Genomic DNA, 18,475 nt, shown 5'->3' with positions numbered 1-18,475 from the left:
CTGCAGGTACAATGCTTTGTGTGTTCATCTCCTCCTGCTACAGAGATGGGTTCTATTTGCCTATGGTATAGCAGCCATGGGCAATGCTGGTGGCACAGTGGCGCAGGGCATGTGTGAGCTGTGCCCCAGCTCATCCCCACCAGCCTCTGCACTTGGGGTTTGGGGGTTTGCACCACTCAGCAGTGCAGCCACGGGTAATTAAAAGGCCTTTTTATTTCCTCATTACCCCGTCTCCACCGCGTCCTCTCAACTTCCACCTTCCAAGAGCAGAAATCAGTTCACTCAGAGGGGTTTATTGTAACGCAGTGATTTCTGACGCACACGTCTCTCTCCACGTAACCAGTCCATCCCCAGCACCGGGTTAGGTAAGCCTCGTGGTTTCCTTTATCCACTTCAGGTACTTGGAGACCCTGGTGTAGATGCCGTACTTCCCCGGCTTGGCGCACTCCTCGCCCCAGCTCGTGATGCCCGTGAGGAACCAGGTGCCCTCGATCTCGGTGGTGTAGGGCCCTCCGCTGTCCCCCCCGCACGTATCGCTGCCCCCGGCCGGGAAGCCGGCGCAGAACATGTTCTGCAGGATGGTGGTGGCCGTGCTCTTGAGGCAGGTGAGCCGGTCCACGAAGGGCACCTTGAGGACCTGGAGCACGGTGGCGGGGCGGCCGCGGAAGAGGGTGCTGCCCCAGCCGCTCACCGTGCCCATGCCGTGCTTCAGCAGCGCGTTGGTGAACTCCCGGCTGCCCGTGCAGATGGGCGTCACGTAGCTGGTGAAGACGAGCGGCCGGTCCAGCTCCAGGAGGGCGATGTCGTTGTGGTGCTTGTTGATCCTGGCGTCGTACGTGGGGTGCGGGAGGATCTTCACCACTTGGCGCCGCTGCTCCGTGTGGTCGTCCTCCTTGGTGTTGTATTCACCTGCAGAGGCCAGCGGTGGCTTGGGATGGAGCCCTCCGTGGCCGGGCCAGCGACCGCGGCCTGAGGATGCCATCCCAATGGGTGGTTGTAAAGGGGTGAGCTCTGCCCGCCCCAGCCCTCGGGCTCTGCTGAGGCCAAGCTGCTTGCTCCTTGTCAAGGGGCACTGGAGGTTCTCCCGCAGCTTCACCTCCTGGGTCCCTGCAGCCATCAGGACCTGAGCCCCCCAGCTGTGCCACCAGGCACACACCAGCCCATCAAGTGCCAAAGGCCCAGGTGCTTTGGCCAAGGCTAGCAGCAATGTGGGTGTTTTAGGGGTTTAGCACCCTTGTAAGGGGACGTTGCCCTTGCGTCAAAGGGGGGAAACCTCTAGAATTAATTAAACCCCTTTGCTTGAAATAAACCATTTCTCATTGAAAATAAACCTGACCTTCCCTGTTCCAAACCCACACCACCACAGGGCAGAATGGGTGCAGGAGGCTACAAAGAGCCCCCTGATGCTCACAGGTGCCCCTGGGTCCCTGCACGAGGCTCAGCTGCCTGCGATTGCAGGGTGCAGCTTCGGGCTCCTGCGATGGAGCTGCCGGCAGCCTGGTACCTCCCCTCCTGCTCGTGTGGCAGGCAGAGGGAAGGGACAGTGCCCTGTGGCCTTGGGTTGGCGAGCGGGCAGCGTGTGGGTCTGCCTGGAGCCGGATCCCCTCTCCCGGCTGTGTCCCGCTGAAGGATGCGGAGCAGGAGGACTTTCCCCACTCCTTTCCTCGCAGCCCACGAGGCTCAGGGTGCGTTTCAGCCCTGCTGCTTTGCTGTCAGCTCCAGAGCAGACCACGGCCTCTGAACAGCATCCGCAGCACTCCTGGCCCCCGCAGTGTCCTGTGCCTGCTGCGTCTGCCTGCGAGGAGCGGCACGGAGCCCATCAGGAGAGGTGAGGCTGCTCTCAGTGCTGGGGTGATGCGGGGTGGTGGCTGCTGCTGCTGATGGTGGGTGCTCTGGGAGCAGGGTTTGCAGCACACTGTGGATATCAGCTGCCTCCCAGGCTGTGCTTCTGCAGCAGGGATGTGAGGCTGATGTGGGGGGAGACTTTCAGAAGGCTTTTCCTATGCTATGTCTGCTTACTATTGCTGGGGACCTGAGAATGTGCTTCAGGGATGGGAATGGAGAGATAAAGGACAGAGGAGGGGAGTGCTTCTTCCAACCCCTGCTCATAGAGCAGTGTCTTAACTGAAATCCCTGGCCTTCCACAAGGGTTCTGTGCAGTGTCTTGTGCCAGTGCAAGTGCCCCATCCCTTGCCTGTGCTGGGTGCTCACCTGCCACAGCAGTGACGTTGTCCCCTGGCTGCAGGCAATGTGCCGCTGTCACCACCCATTTCTCGTTGATGATGGATCCACCACAGAAGCCCACACCTTCACTGTCCTCCAGGTGGACCTGTGGGAACAGGGGGAAATCACACCCAGGGTTTGTGTAAGTCAATGGGGAAGGAGAGTGGGGAGCAGAGATTTTGGCTGGCTGTAGGATAGGCTGTGGTTAGCTTGTACAGACCTAGTGCTGACAGAGATGCTGCTTGTTGGAGTGTCCCTGCGCCTTCATGCCCTGTGCTGTCCCAGAGGGTGGCCGATGCTTTGGGAAAGATCCAAGCTAGGAGCTAACTTTCCTTTTGACAGCAATTAAAAGGCCTTTGCAAAGTGGTGGGTTGGAGGTTTCTTTGCAACCCTCCCCTTGCTGTAATGGCACTTTGGTGAGGGAGAGAGGACTAGGATGTCCCAGGCTGGATAAAGAAGGAGCAGCAGGGCTTGGCAGGTGTCAGATATTTTGCTGATATAAATGGTCATGAATCTGTTGAGACTGATGGAGCTGCGTTGTTCCTTGCAAAGCTCCCCTCACTCAGCCTTCAGCTTAATCTGAGTGAATTCACGGACTGCTGGGCAATCTGTTGCTATAGCTCAAAACTGCATCCTTTGTGCCCAGCCAGATAAAGCTGCTGTGGCTCTGACTTCCAGCTTTTTTTGCCAGGCAGACCCTCAGCCAGGTAAGCTTTGTCGCTGTGGCATAAAGCTGTATACAGAAAGAAGCTGTGTTCCTGTTAGCCTTGAGATCCATTGATACACTAACCTCAGAGGTAGGTTTTGGGTATGTGGAAGTGAGATAAGCCTGCATTCAGGAGGGAATGAATAGGCAGTGATTGCTGGGGCTGCAGGGGAGCTGCAGAAACAGGCAGTACCTGCCAGGGCACCTCTCCTCTCATGCTGTCAGACCCACCAACAACCCGGGTGCCTGTTTTGACTATGGGTGTGATTTTCGTGGTGGCAGCCGTGCTGGTCTCTGTGATGTTGTCGAGCCCCTCATCGGGAGCGTCATCGTGCTCATCGGTGGTGACGTTCCAGTGCTCAAAGGTGTTTATGGCACGGGTGAGCTTGCTCTTTGCTTCAGGAGCCGTGATCTTCCCACAGGGATATGGCACTGGGAGAGAAATGGGCGTAGTTAGGAGTGGCTGTGTGTCACACTGAGGATTACAGCCATCAGAGGAGTGGGTGAGGAGGTAAATGCTGCCTCGTCCCAGCACCCGCTTTTAGGCTGTGGCCTGACTGCATGCTCTCCCTGCTAACAGATGCCTGTGCCTTTGAGCTGCAGTGCAGGTTATATGTAAGAATCATAGAGTCATAGAACAGTTAGGATGGGAAAGGACCTCAAGATCCTCTAGTTCCAACCTCCCTGCATAGAATAGCAAATCCTGCATTGTTTCTGGCCTGTAGAAATGACATCTGAACAGCTCGGAGAAAGAAGAAAGCTTGCGAGAGCTCATGTCTGATGGGACAGTGCAGCTGCGCCCTTATCCCATGGGATGCTGAGGTGCGTACCAGGGATTCTTGCTGGGCTAGGCAGCTGGGAGTTTGGCTGACATTTCTATAGCCAGTAGCTCCAGTACAATAGAAGTGCAGCTGGGAGAGGGCAGGAAATACTCTTATCTGCCAATTGTACAGATAATCCCACTTGGCACCAAGGTGAGGAAAACATTAATAAACTCTTTATAGAGTTGTAGCTTTCCTCTGTTAATTAAGATCTCATTTACAGCTTCATTTCAGACGAGCTCTTCCCATTTCTCTCCTACGCAGCGTGTGCCGAGTTCCTGCTGATAGTGGCAGTCAAAATAGTAAATAGCATCAGGCATTGTCTTTCATCTGCAAAGCTTTCGACAGCACTGTGCAAACAAACATTAGTGTAAAATCAGATGTAAGTGTGGCCTGCTGAGATTTCAGGCTTCTTTTGAACAGGTCGCTTTAGGAGTAGGGCTTCAGTCAGTGTTGAGTGATGGAAAGTGTTACCTGTGTGGTTTAGGCTGGGAAATGAAGGTTTCAGAGCCAACCAAAGCTAAGCTTTTGCAGGAAGGGCAATTACCCAACCTGAAAGATGATCTTATTGCTAACAGTGAAACTTTCTGGTCCAGTGGAAGTGATACAGTGTGTTGGGCAACACAGGCCTGAGCTCTAAGGATGTCCATCAGCAGAAGGCCTCCCAGCCTAAGATACTTCCTACACTGACTGCTGAAAGTCAGTGCTTTAGGAGCTCAGAGTGTTCCTGTAGCTAGCAGACCTTCAGGAACTAACTCACCTGTGTGGGTGCCATGTGCTTGCTTAGGTGTGCAACCGTGTTACGCTCGGGTGTTAGAAATCAAACAGCATCAAGAGTTAGATTGACCTTAGATGACACAATATTTCTCTGCTCCATCTCCTTTTTCCTCTGCAAGGTGTGCTTCATGCCCAATTAACTTGCTGTGTTGGGGTGGGTTGGGATTGCACATGTTGGTGTATTTAAGGGATGTAACAGCCTACGAGCAGGGTGAAGTTGGGGAATATAACAAGAATCAGCTATTCTTTAGCCCTTTATGAAACTGCAACCTCAAGCAACGCATTTCCCCTCCACCTCACTCAATACCACACCTAAATCACAGTCTAATTGTTGTTGAGGGTCTTTGTGTGAAGGTATGCGCTGTTAGAAGGACAGCACCACCTTAAAGCTTCCCTTTTTTCCACCCACTTATAAGACACTGCATGATGATCAGCCATGAAATGAACTTCCACGAGGATTGACAGTAAGAAAGATTGTCTTTTGTTCTGAAAAAGCCTACAGCATCCTCAGTGTAAGATCAATAACCGAATAGTAGCTCCTGTTGGAAGAACATGGGAGTGAGGGACGGGTGGACGGATGGATGGATGGAGGGATGGATGGATGGATGGATGGATGGATGGATGGATGGATGGATGGATGGATGGATGGATGGATGGACGGACACCAGTATATAGGCTGGTGTAGCTGAACAACACATTTCTGCCTCCAGAAAACTACTGATCCGTATCTAGAAAGATAAGATGCAAGTGAGAGAGGTCTGGTGTGAGCAGACATCTGAAAGCAGCCTTTGCTTTGTGAACAAATTCCTGGACAACTGCCCTCCTTCTCCACCCCCGTAGGCTAAAAAAAGGGTGTTTAAATTGCATCCTTCAAGCCTGAACCTGCATCTGCCTTTGGGAAAGTGCAGGGTCATTCTCTTTACATTGGCTAAGCAGGAAAACAAGGCTGGTTTCTGATAGGTTATTGCATCTCTATGAGATTCATGTATCTAAATCCAGGACAAGATTGTGGAAACTTTCACCCGAACCTCTTAAAAGCACTTAAAAATTAACCTGTAGGTTCACAGGACTTCCCATCTTCATGAAGTCTGTAGCCAGCAGCACAGGAACACACAACCTTCTGTGGCGGGTCGTGCCTGCAGAAGTGCTTGCAGCCTCCGTTTTTAATAGCACAAGTGAAGTCTGAAAGAAATAGAAACAAAACCGAGAAAGCTCTCTTGAAATACAACTGCTCAGAGATTTACTGGGACTTGGGCCTTTGGATTCACCCTATAACCCACCCTGGATGTCCCAGGCTATGGAAAACAGGTGCTCGTTTGCAAGGAGAGTGTCCTCCATCTAAATCACATCCTTGCTCATGATGGGCACCTCTTTGAGATGGGGGGTTGAGGAATGGCCCTGAGATTGGTCCCTCTGAGCCCTGGCACAGCCTCCTGCTGCTGTCTGAGGTTTGGCAGCCTGACCACAAAGGCCTCCTGCAAATATTTGGTCAGGAGCCACGTGATTTCCCCACCGTGGTGCTGATTTTCCTCCCCCCCCGTGCTTAGGCAATGCAGGATGCTAGCGGGGAACATCGTGTGCCGAATGGGAGCAAACTCTGACCCCAAGAAGGGCTTTGTCCTGGGATTGTCGCTGGGCTCTGTATTTAAAACCTCAGGCAAAGCCATATGTTCTTCCTGACATACCCATCAATCACCACAGCTTGACGTGGAAGACCCATTTCAGCAGGATGCTTGATGAAACGGGTCCCAACCCAAGGCGCAGTGAGATTCCCAATGCTCGCCTGTGTCTTCTCCCACCCCACTTGCACTCTGTGGTGGGAACCCCATCTCTTGCAGGTGGGAAACCACTAGACCACAGACTCCCTTTTAATTCTCAGTGAGTTTTCTAGTCACTTCACAGCAGATTAACTCCACTCCTACTTCCTCAAGGACACCTCCCTTCCTGTAGCTGTTTTCATGCCATCATTTACTATTTTTACAGAGCTCCTCTTCACGCCTCACTTCTAGCTCTATTTCTGTCCCTGTCTCACTTCCACCAGAAATCTGCAATAAGACTATTTAAATTCGATGCGGCTTTGAAATGCTCTTTTCAACGTACTCTCCTCTCTTGCCAGAGCAGCAGCACAACTAGAAAGAGAATCTTTTATTAGTGCAGCGAGTCTAGCACATTATGCGAGTCGCACAGCCCTGATTATATTATAAATATAAGAGCTGAATATCCCTCTTGCTTAAATTATCAGCTCTTTGGGTTTCATAAACTCCTCAACCCATCGGGGAAAAATATTTGCCTTTTGTTTGCCTTCAGAATCAAGGTTGCTGGTGATAATTATAATTAGGAATTTAGCTGAGTGCTATTGAGAGGAGGTTGCAGTAATCCTGCCCTGCTGCCCAGCCTGGCGGGAGGGATGGGGAGAAGGAGGGAGAGGATGGGGGCCCCACTGGGGTCAGTGGAAAGCTGTTGCTTCCAGTGGGTGAGCATGTCGTCCCTGATTGACGAGCAGCCTCAGAAGGGCTTGTGCTGGGGAGATAAAGGAAGGTCTCTGGGTCAACATTTGTGCTGGCAGCCCACGGTGTGCTGAACAAAAGACCTTGAGCCTGAGTCTCTGTTGACCCCTGTGTGAGAGCAGGCGTCTCAGTGCTCAGTGGAGGCTTCACCAGGGGCAGGAGAGGACAGGCACTTCTGCTCCTGGATCCCCAGCCGTCTTCACCCCTAATTCCATTGCCAACAGGCTGAAATGGCACCTTCATGCAGTGCCCTACAACAAGGTGAATGTGTCTGAAACAGCCCTCTAGTAGGATGAAACTCTATGTCCACTCTGATCCAATGGGATTTCAAATAGGGCAGAGCAACCACAGGATGAGCCCCTGGTACGTACCTATCTCACAGTTTCTGCCTTCATACCCAGGTGGGCACCAGCACACGTAAGAACTTACTGCATCCTTGCAAACAGCTCCATTTTTGCATGGGTTGGGGTCACACTGATCTCCATCTTGGGGAGAAGAAAAGAGAATTAACACACATGAGCATCCACCATGGCTGATGCTGACCAAGTGCTGAGCATTGCTCTGTGCAAGCCCTCTGTTAAAGACAAGTAGGGACTGCACACCTTCCTTCTTGGTAATGGAAAGTAAGTCAGATCTCACACCAAAATGCACAACAGACAGCATCAGCACTGGGGTAACATCATCATCAGTGCTTTAACCAGGGTCCTTATTATGTAGCCTGTCCCATGCGGGTGAATTCTGCTTGTCTCAGCAGCACTCTTCAGTCTCCCTCATGCAGCATCTCAACAGGGCCTCATGTCCTGGCTAAGTTAGGAGAAGTTAGAAGGTTTGCTTCCTCCAGAGTGGTTAGGATTTCCTAATCTGAGCTTTTAACACTCCTGTCCTTGTTCTGTGAAGGTTTGGACATGGCCACTTGGGTTTGGAGCCCTCTCTCTGTATTAGGATTGAGACTCTCAGTTACTGCTCTTTCTTTCTAAGCATTGCACCGCTATCAACTGTTTTAGATGTCTCTCTGCATGTCAGGGCTTTCCTTTTCACAGTTGCCTACAGCTGAGAAGCTGAGGCTTTAACAAAAATACCCAGTACTGCAAACCTGGTGATCTAACACTTCAGAAGAGGAAGTCAGTGATGTTGAGTATCAGGGAAGCGTGCTTTGAAATGGTCATGCAAGGACAAGGAGGAAGGGGAATGTCTTGATGCGTTTGTGTCCCACCAGTAAGTGTGGCTGTTAATGGTGCTTCCAGGGATGGGCTGGAATGCAGAAGGCAGGTTACAAACAGGGACAAAATCATGGAATCACAGACTGGTTTGGAAGGGACCTTAAAGCTCTTCCAGTTCCAACTCCCTGACACCTTCCGCTAGAGCAGGGTGCTCCAAGCTTGTCTAAGGCATGGTGATGGAGGCTGCACATACAATGTGAATCGTGGCTGCTGTTGCTGCCTGGTGGAGGCAATCAGTGCTTGGTACCATCGGTGCTGTGCAAGGGGTGAGCTCCTGCAGGCTGCTGTTGGGAAGAGCAGCTTGTAAGCTGAACAGTGAACCCGGATGATAGTGCTATACATGGCATTCATTACTTCTGAAGAGCTAATTGGGTACAGCGAGCAGGGGAATGCAGTGCTGGGCTTCATTTGAGTTGGTTTTTCAGAGGACAATCCTACAATGCAAATGTAACTTTTTTATGGTATAGTCTGGACTGAATAATCTGAATTATTTAAGGCTTTTTAGTGAGATGTTCTGGGCCCTTTGCCAGCCTACAGAGCAGTTCATTTATTGAAATATCCTTAGAATTAGTTTCAGATGTTTTAGTGGGCATTGAAATCGTTTTGGTAAGGGACTGAGGAGCCATGGGGGATGGAGGCTGAAAGGAAAACGTAGATGGTGGAAGGAAAATGATGGAGAAGCTGCTATGAACTGCAAACAGTTGCTTGCTATGGTCCTGTTAAGGCTGCAATTGAATATGGCATTTCTAGGGATTCACACTGTGCTTGCATGAGGCTGTGCCTTATCTGGAGAGCTCTGCTTGAGAACAGCGTTTGCTGAAGGGCTCTCAATTATTGCTCTCCTGTTTTAGTCTGTAGCAGGGCTGAAGCTAGAAACCCAAGAGTGTGACCCGGGCTCAACAGATGCAGTGCTCTGTGTTGAACCGGTTTTATTCTCTGAGGTTTGTTCTAAAAACCATGCTTGAGCAAAGAAAATGTGAAGTATTCGGGTTGTGTACAAATGGCTGCCTGCAGGATTTAGGGTGCATGACTCTGACTAGCTCTGGGATAACGTGTACTGTGTGCACAGGTAGCACCAAGAGATGTACATTATGCATTTGAGCAGGAAGAAAGCAATGTATGTTTTCTTACCAATGTATGTTTTCCAAAACTCCATCTGAAAGGGAAAAGAAAAGATTCCTTTGATTTCTAATTCCTGGGCACTGAAGTCATAAAAGGATGACTCCAAAGCAAAAGACTTGCAGGAAACCAGCTACCTCCATGATCCCAGTGGTGACCAACATCCCTCTAAAGCAGTTCCCAGCCCAACTGATGGATACCAAGTGGGGATAAACCACAGTAGATCTGCACTTGGCCCTGGCAGGTTTTCCCTTTGCTGTTCACTCTTTCCCCTCACCTGAAAGGCTCATAGGGGTGAAGGGAACAGGGTATTGCCTTTCTGCAGCAGCGATACTCACTGTTTTCTCTGTGTTCTCAAACACTTCCCGGGCTTCCTCAAAGCTGCATTTTTCCTCTATGCATTCTCTCTCGAGGTTCCCGGGAATAACCTCTTCCAGTCTGTTCGAATTGGCTCTCCTTTGCCTCTGCAGAACCGAGTTGGCCTCTTTGTTTTCGATGAAGACTGTGATTTGAAAAGAAATAGGGGCTAGAGAGGAGCACGCACCGTGTGATGCAGCAGGGATGGGCTGTCAGGGCTCTGTTCTCCCCAAAAGCAGGCCCTTTCCATGTGTTCACCCCTTTGTTGCCCCATGGCTGGGGATGTTTCAGGGGTGTTAACATCTATGTGAGGTCTCTTTAGTGTTTAACTTTAGGATCAAATCTGGAGAACCAAGGGTTAAAGCAGTCTATAGAAATGGCTGATGGTAAAGGTGTGTTTGGGAGTGCTGACGTTTGATGCTTATATACCCTAAAGCAGATGGTGTATCTCCTATCATAGATGCACAGGCTGGAACAATCTGTTTGAGAGGGTGAAATGATAGGCTCTTTCATGCTGCTGTTTAAGAAGGTCTTGCTTGGACACAGAAATTGCCCTGCTTTGTCTCTGCCTGTTTTGGGTTGGAAAGGCCATTTGGAAGCCAGGGTCATTCGCTTCTCTCTGTGCTCCTCACGTGCCTGGGTACCACTATTTCCTGATGGCAGGAGGGGTGGCATGAGCCTTCCTCACCCCGTGGGCCATGTTATGTCAATGGGATGCTGTGCATCCACCTTCCACTTGCTGGCCAAGCTGCTGGGCCGAAACCAGCAGCAGGGACCCCTAGTCTGGATGGGATGTCCATGGTGGCCACCAGCATTCCCATGGTGGCTGCCTGGTGAAGGGCACAAGGATGTGCAGTCCCATGATAGTGCTATACCATGAATGCTCTCCAGACAGGGCCACACACCCCATCAGCAAGGTCAGCATCTTCTCTGGGCTCTTCCTGACTCACCTCTTGGAGCCCTCCATCCCTGCTGAGCTCTCTTCCCCCATCCCACTGCTCTCAAATGGACATCATTCACTCGCTGCAGCTTCTTCCTTTGCCTCTCCTTGCTCTCCACCTCCCTTAGCGCTCGCAGCCATGTCCCTTTTAGTCACCAGATGGCACGGTAGAGCAGCAAGTCTTGGAGCTGCTGGTGCATACACAGGACACGGAGCCTTCTCTGGGGGCTCTATGCTGGAAGGAGTTCAGGTACCTGTGGGTGAGCCTGGTTCCTCTGAGGGTTGAGGAGAGCATGGACTATGAAGGGCAAGGGCTCATTCCTTCTCATGGCCACCTTCTGCTCTTGATCCAGAGCAGGTCCCAGCCTCTCTCTACCCACATAGGGTCAGCTTTGGTGAGATCTGATGACCCCCAAGCAGGTTGCTGTGATTTACACGTTGTCCTGATGGTGTAACCAGCTCCATCACCTAAAGATCTTGCTGTAAGAGACTGAACTAATAGTTTTTGCAATGCTTTTAATCATCATACAGCAAGCTTGCAGCTCTGCCTTCCTCTTGCTGGCATGGTTTTGGTTAAAACTGGACTGCATGAAGATCCTGACCTTACTCTGGTTGTTTGACTGTAGACAGTGGTGGGCAAAGCTCTGATCTCCGAAGAAGCCAGGGTAGTTTCAATTACTGCATCCCCTGTGTGGTGACTGCTCCCCTCTCAGGTGAAGTGTTGTGGCTTTACATGAATGTAGACCCCCAAGACTAGCTGAGAGCATGGAGACATTGAGGGAGTAGAGCCTTGCTGGAGGAGAATTGTTTCCTTCACCCCATGGCATGGGTTGCAGCCTCTAGCTTGGAGAAAGGGCTCAGAGCAGCCACACATCCCCCTGTGTGAACTGAGGAGCTGTGTTAGACCTGCTCCTTCATCTCTCCCCTGGGGAATGTGCCAGGCACCAGCTGCAATTAATGCATTTAATGGAGAGAATTCCTCCTAGTGAAAGCAGCTTCACCTCCTTGACATCTCTATAGGCTTTCTCCAGGGCTTCCTGACCCCATATGCTGATTTACGAGCAGAACTGGATTTGAACTGGAGGTTGCAGGCCCATGGGGTCACAGGCATTGTATTCACCCTGTCTGGAAGCCATCCTCACACTAGGAATATACTCACACAGGACACAGCAACTTCTGAACCAGTGTTTGAGACAGTGTGGTGGGGTTCTGGGCTATGGGACAGACCTGTCCTGACAGCTGAGGGTGGTGTTTTCTAGCAGGTTCACCCTGGTGATGGTAACCATATGAGGCTCTGCTCACTCTTCATTGCTGAGCCAACATTTTGGGGAAAGACCATGTTTTTAGCCTGCTCTTTGCCATGTTTTAATGAAAGAAGAAAGGCCTTGCACTAAGCAACTACTCACCCTGGGTGTAAACCATCCTCTGCTGGAAACGTTGCTGCTACAGATAAATCAAGCAACAGCCTGCATTACTATGTGTGATTGCCCACATCCATCAACTACTCTACCTTGTCTACGGTTTTGGCTGCATCTCACAGCCTTTGTTAAATTCACGCTGGGTTTGGCTTTAAACAGCTCCCACAGTGGCAAATCCACTGGCTGTTTTATGGATGCGAGCCCTTGTTTGTACTCCAGGACAAAGCGATGGCACACGCAGAGCTGTGGATGTTACTCCACCAGCAATGCTCTCCCCTTTTTAATCTTTAATGTGCCTTCTAAAATGGCTGAATCCAGCATAAAAACTGCAAAAAAATAGAAGAAAAATCCTATTCTTATGAATTAATCCCTGTGACACTTTCTGAGGAAGATCCACATAAGAACTATTATTTCATCCCCCCAAAAAGAACCAGAGCTTTAGAGAAAGGAGCTATGAAACACAGCAGTCCCTCCAGTCTCTTGTCTCATGAGACAACAGAAGCTGTCCCACTATCCAGTGACAAACTGTGCCAATACCCCCTGCACCCAAAAGTGAAGCACTCCATAGGTTGTAAAGGAACCCACCTGTACTTGCGGCACCAAGACAAGCTCCCAGAAGCCAGATGAGGAGTACGAGGGGGATCTTTGCCATCTTCCCACTGCCCAAACCACTCGCTAACAGGTTGTCCGGGTGGTGGATGGAGCTCAGTCAATAGTTCCAAAGGGCAAGTGGTTGTTTATTGACTCTGGGTAACCCTTTAATTGAAGGTCGCCAGATGTGCCATTGCTGAAGCTTGAAGTGGGTGTTAGTGGAGGGGGCATGTCCATGTACAAGGTAACTGCAGTCCTTGGGCGCATCTTCTGCCCTGTAGGGTATTGCTGCTGTGTTTGTGGGTTGAGCACTGCTCAATAAATCAATTCAGCTTCAGTGACCCTCTTTAAAGCACTGGAATTCCCGTTCCTATCCAGGTGATGTTGTTGGCCGCAAGAAAGTCCACAGAAGTGTTCTCAAAGGCTTCATCATAATCCATGTTTTGTCCAAAAGAGCAGGCACAATTCCCTTGAAGACAACCCTATAGATGTTTCCTCTGAGACAACAGGCGCTCTTGGAGCAGGGCTGTGTCAGCAATCACGATCTCTTGCGTTGCATGGGTTACCTAATACGTGGATTATCTAATTAAATACCTGGATGAAGTGAGGTGAGACTAATGGTCCATTATCCAGACTTGCTGAGGCAAATCCTGGAAACACATGGAGTTTGAGGAAGGAACCTGCTACTTGGTGGCTTGGACAATGGGCTGGCATAGGGATGTGCTGATAGAATGCTGGCTCCTGGCTGCAGGGTAGCCTTTGTTTAGGGCAGGTTTATAGGCTGCTCCTCATCCACTCTGGTCAAAGAGCAGACTGAAAAGGAGAGAAGATAGGGGAAATTAAACAGGAAAAAAAGCAGGTTTTCATACAGAAAAGCAAGAATGGGTTTTCATATGAAACCATTTGTATTTAATGTTGGGTTACTTGCATCTTTTAAACCCTGTTTCTTCCCCTCTTCTGACTTTCCCTCAATCTCAAGCAAGTAATTGCTTTTGGGAAAATACTGAATATTGTAAAGAAATAAATGAAGCGTTCACTTCTGCAAAGGTCAGAAATCTCTTCCCCTCTCTCCCCCTCCCTTCCTTGGGCAGTCGTAGCAAAAGTAGGCCAAAATAATTCATTCCACCCTGGGGGCTTGCTGCTGATGACCTGGTCCTCAAAACCTGCTTCCCGGTTTCTGCTTCTCCCTGTGCCCAAGGCAGAGCTGAAATCCATCATTGCACCCGTGCACATCTGGGGCTTGCAGTGGTCTGCCCTAGCTACCAAAAGGTCTTAGATGGAGGCATTTTAAGGCATTTTAAAGCAGAACCCCATTTCTGACTGTGCTGGTGGTGCTGTTGCTTTTGGTGTTGGCTTAGATCTAATACTGTACTTAAGAGCGACAGCAAGGTGTGAGCAGGATCTGATGGCTTGTTACAGCAAAAGAGCTTGTAGAGGGGAGCTGGCAGGTTTCAGCCAGCAAAGCAAGCTGTTGTCAATGCAAGAGAACCCTATAGTGGGTTTCATTGCACCACGAGTGCTCACAAGCAGGTCTCTGCCACCCAGTGAGGTGGAGAGTACATCCTGCGTTGGATCCCTGTGTTGGATGTGCTTGCGTCTCGCAGGCTGGAGAGCTGTTAGCTGCTATGAGGCTCCAACAGACCTTGGGTAGTTGTTCAAGTGTTTGCTTGAGCTTCTGAACCATAAATCCTATGCATTCAGTCCAAAAGATTAAAAATGCTCTTTTGTGAAGCAAATGGGAGAGGCGTTTATGGTTGCACAAGTTACTTTTGTATGCAGAAAAGACCCATCAGCTGCAGGTAAATAGGAGATGCTGAATGTGAGTTACAGCCTTGTGAGACCGTGTTGCCAACTTGGAAAAAATCCTTTATTTTCCCTTCCCTGAGCAAACAAAAGGTCCTGGAGCCTATCATTCATCTTCTTCCTTCTTGTTCCATTGGAAATGATCTTTATTCATCACTGACAGGAGCTTTTGTTATCAAATTTCTGTGGTAGATAAATGAGTTAGGATGAGGCAATGCGCTGTCGATGTAAATTGGATGCAAGGCGAAGGTGGTAATGATCACCTCTCATTTTCTGTGTATGAGCAAATGCAAATGCTAGGCAATAAATTGAGCTGAGATGCTGAAACAATACATCTCCTATCAATAAAGAGGAGTGTAGAGAATGGCCTGCCATAACAAAGGATAATTAGAATCTCATTACTATAAATATTTTACTTCAGAACATAGGTCACTCAAATTATTTTGGGTTTATGGTGCATATTTCACTTGTAGTAGTATTTGCAACATTACTGCTAATTAATCTTTACAGAAAACACCAGCATCGTTAGAATAAACAAGGCTGTTAATACAAATGATTTCTATTGTTCACCACAATTGCTATCAACTTCTGGAGCACTAAATTGAAAGCAAAGTGTTTCTTTGACAACAAAATCCTCAGAATTCTGACCCCCACCATGGGCACTTTGCAGATTAAAGCCATTTAGGTGGGTGACATCAATCAGATCTGGATATATTCTGACTTGGTCTTCTACGTTCTCAAACAAAGGCCATTCAAAATCATAGAGTCACAGAATCACAGACTGGTTTGGGTCGGAAGAGACCTCAAAGCTCCTCCAGCTCCAACCCCTGCCACGGGCAGGGACCCCTTCCACTAGAGCAGCTTGCTCCAAGCCCCTGTGTCCAACCTGCCCTTGAACACTGCCAGGGATGGGGCAGCCACAGCTTCTCTGGGCACCCTGTGCCAGCGCCTCAGCACCCTCACAGGGAAGAGCTTCTGCCTAAGAGCTCATCTCAGTCTCCCCTCAGGCAGGTTAAAGCCATTCCCCTTGGCCTGTCCCTACAGGCCCTTGTCCAAAGCTCCTCTCCAGCTTTCCTGTAGGTTCTCTTTATGTATTGGAAAATACATCCCCAAGTCTTGTTTCTTCGTATTACAAAGGCTTTCTGTGGCAATGAGCTGTTAGGAGATGGCTCTTCTGGTTGTTGTTGTTAGCTTTGGGGCTTTTTCTTGTTGAAATATCCCATTTTTGTTGGAACCATCTCACACATGTGGTTGCTGAGGATGTATTTGTGTCCAAGGCAGAAGGAGGTGGCAGGGGTGCAGTGTGTTCCCATTAGAGCCACCACCTCGGGTTTGGGATCTGCCTTTCTTTTGGATTGGAAAAGCTTTCTGCTGCAAGGGGAAATGAAGTTTATGAGAAGTCAGAACAGGAAAGCTATTTCCATTTTAATCTGATAGATTCCTTTAAAATGTGCTCTGCCTGCACTGATCAATAATGTTAAATATCCTGATGGCTCACGGATCTTGTTAAAGGATTGTTCATAATCTCCCTTGTCTCCAAATGCACTCTTCTAAGTGAAAAATCCTCACTCAAAACCTTCAGCAAATTGCAATTTGCCCTTGCCCTCTAGGCAGCGTGGTAAATAATCTTTCCTTAACCAACAGCAAACAAGGTATTTCTGAAAGAGAAAGGGGGAAAAAAGAAGCCAGGGAAAGTGATGCTTGGTCTTTATTTTCTTTTCAAAGTAATTAAATAAAGAAGGAAGTCCCTGGCTTTTTCTGGAGCAGTGATTGTGGGAAGTTATCCAAATATAGAGGCAGTACAGCCAGGGAGTCCTTTGCAGTGCCTATCATTCTGTTGTAATGATTAACACACAGGAGAAAGCACCGGTTCTGTTACAAGTCCCATAGGCTCTGGAGGTGCTGAGGTGTATGAGGAGGTCAGTGGTGTTAGTGACCTGCCCCAGGTGAGGATACGCCACGGGTGGGATGCAGAAGCCTTGTCCCCTTGGCTCGGGGCTGGTGGGATCGAAGGCACAGGGAGATGCTGCTGATGCCTGCAGGAGCTGTGTTGACTCTGAAAGCCTCTCCCCCACTCCCCTTATACCCATCTTAGGGCTTTCGGTTCCCATGTTGGTCATTTTTCTTCTGCTCTTATACAGAGGCTTTCATACTTGTTCCAAGGAGCAACATCCCCTTGCTGAATTCCCTCCAGATACATCCATCACGGGTAGCACTTAAGCTCCATCCTTCCCATTTTACCCAGTTTTTAATTAGACTCCTGAGCAGGAGCACGGAGCAAACTCTGCTTTCATCTGGGAGATCCTGTGGCTGTGAAATATTTACGGGGAGTAAATAACTGTCAGAAAGTAAATCAGTTCCTGACTCCGCACGGGTGTAAAAGTGCTTTGAAACAGTCTCATCCGAATAAAAGCTCCTCGCGTTGAGTGGCAGCAAGAAGCAGAAACACAGGCAATGAATTCCCAATGTAGAAGGTAAACACAATTACTAATTCATGGAGCAGCATGTTTCACAGGAGCAGCTTTAATGTCTTTTTTTCTTGGTTTAAAATAGGCCAGATTTAAAGGAAATCTGGATTTGGTTTGGTCATCATCTTTGCAGAAAGTGCAAACGCAGATAGATACACCGGGCTGCCCAAGCTGCTCCAAGTTTAGACTTTGCCATCTCTCCTTCAGCCTCTGGATAAAGCAATGAAACAAAGCTCAGAGGACACAGCAGCTCTTGCAGGTTTGGGTGGGTGAGGTAAATCACCAAGCTCGAGCACCATTGTACAGAGCAAGAGCTAGATTAAATGTAAGCTCAAGAGCTGGCTTGCCACTGTGTCTTGGCACGAGATGACACAACCCCTGTCATAGCCCAGGCACACGTGTGTGGGATAGAGGCTTGTCCTGCCCCAGGCTTGCTGGTGTGAATGTGAGTTCTGGAGAGTGCTTTGAAACAGAGCTCTGAAAGGTGTTTCTCCTCCATCAAACCCATTGCTCCATCTGCTGATGCTTTGTTTAGAAGATGTTGAGAGCCCTGACGATAACAGGATGGATGCAAAGGGGCAGATGAGGGCTGGAATCTGAGGTGATTGTACAGGATGCAATGGTGCTTCATCAGATTTGCAATCAGATTGAATTTTAAGTTGCTAAATTCAGCTTTAGTGAATGTTTTGCATTTAAACTAATACAAAGTTATCTCAAAGAAGCAGCATTCCTATCCTACCTTAGGCAAAGTCTCCATCTTGCTCTAGCTAGCACTCTGTGCAGTTCGGGTTGTATGACAATGAAGATACTGTGTGAGTTGAAGCAGGTTGTAAACTTCATAAATCAAATGAAATCTCCCACATGCATGGCAATACATCCAGTGAAAAGATGCAGTGTCTAATATATGACACACTCCTAAATTAGGCTCATCTCCGAAAAAATGCATGAGTTCCACAGCTCAGGCTTAGATCCTAATTTGAAATTGCAGAGGATTATCTCAGAAATCACAAAAAGCATCTCCCAAAGGGTTTTGATGGGTGCTTCTTCACATCAGCTTTGTATCTTGAAGGCTGTGTTAAACTCATGGGAACATGAAGAGTTTGTGATGTGTGCTCCTTCTAAAAAGCATCACAGCTGCCAGCTATGAATCCTGATTTGACAGGAAGATGCTATGGATGCTGTTCTCATAAATGAATATGGGCCTGAGAGTTTCTCTTCAAGGTTTTGAGCTTTCCATCTAAGTGCAGGGAACGCAGGATGGAAACACGGTTCGTCTTGCTCAAGTTGTTCAAGTACTGACCTTGTCTTGGATCTTCTTGTGCATTTAGGGCCAAATTGCTCTGCCCCTTGATGCCAGCATCATTGACTGTAATGGGGCTGTGAGTTTGGCCTTCTCTCATTGAGCTGCCTTGCTGCAGAACTCTGTGGCTGGGAGTCTGGAGCTGTGATAGTACTGGTGTCCCAGTCCTTGGACAAAGCCAGGCTAGTAAGCAAAGCAGCTAGCAGGACTAGCTAGCATAGAGTT

The 18,475-nt window shown here is 49.1% G+C and overlaps 1 protein-coding gene across 1 annotated transcript; it reads right to left on the bottom strand.

Annotated features, from left to right (window-relative positions):
• Positions 1-195: 195 nt before the first annotated feature.
• On the bottom strand, positions 196-12,826 carry F9 (coagulation factor IX). The gene is made up of 8 exons (XM_062627413.1): positions 12,674-12,826; positions 9,712-9,875; positions 9,386-9,410; positions 7,406-7,519; positions 5,581-5,709; positions 3,123-3,361; positions 2,212-2,329; positions 196-909 (listed from the first exon to the last, which is right to left on the bottom strand). Exons 1-8 carry the CDS (start codon positions 12,738-12,740, stop codon positions 362-364), a joined length of 1,404 nt encoding a protein of 467 aa, XP_062483397.1. The 5' UTR covers positions 12,741-12,826; the 3' UTR covers positions 196-361.
• Between the last annotated feature and the right edge of the window lie 5,649 nt (positions 12,827-18,475).

The sequence above is a fragment of the Pezoporus occidentalis genome, unplaced genomic scaffold (assembly GCF_034315485.1).
Source record: "Pezoporus occidentalis ecotype Australia unplaced genomic scaffold, CSIRO_AGI_Poc_V1 ctg30, whole genome shotgun sequence".
Taxonomy (NCBI): Eukaryota; Metazoa; Chordata; class Aves; order Psittaciformes; family Psittacidae; genus Pezoporus; species Pezoporus occidentalis.
The sequence above is the reverse complement of the archived record's forward strand: the minus strand, read 5'-3'. Positions and strand labels throughout refer to the sequence as shown.

Bases quoted from the DNA above. Each gene is read 5' to 3' on its own strand.
- F9 (XM_062627413.1), bottom strand. From the start codon at position 12,740: ATGGCAAAGATCCCCCTCGTACTCCTCATCTGGCTTCTGGGAGCTTGT. The intron at 9,876-12,673 runs GTGGGTTCCTTT...TTCAAATCACAG, and splicing joins TCTTGGTGCCGCAAGTACAG to TCTTCATCGAAAACAAAGAG. The intron at 9,411-9,711 runs GTGAGTATCGCT...TTTCCCTTTCAG, and splicing joins TTGAGAACACAGAGAAAACA to ATGGAGTTTTGGAAAACATA.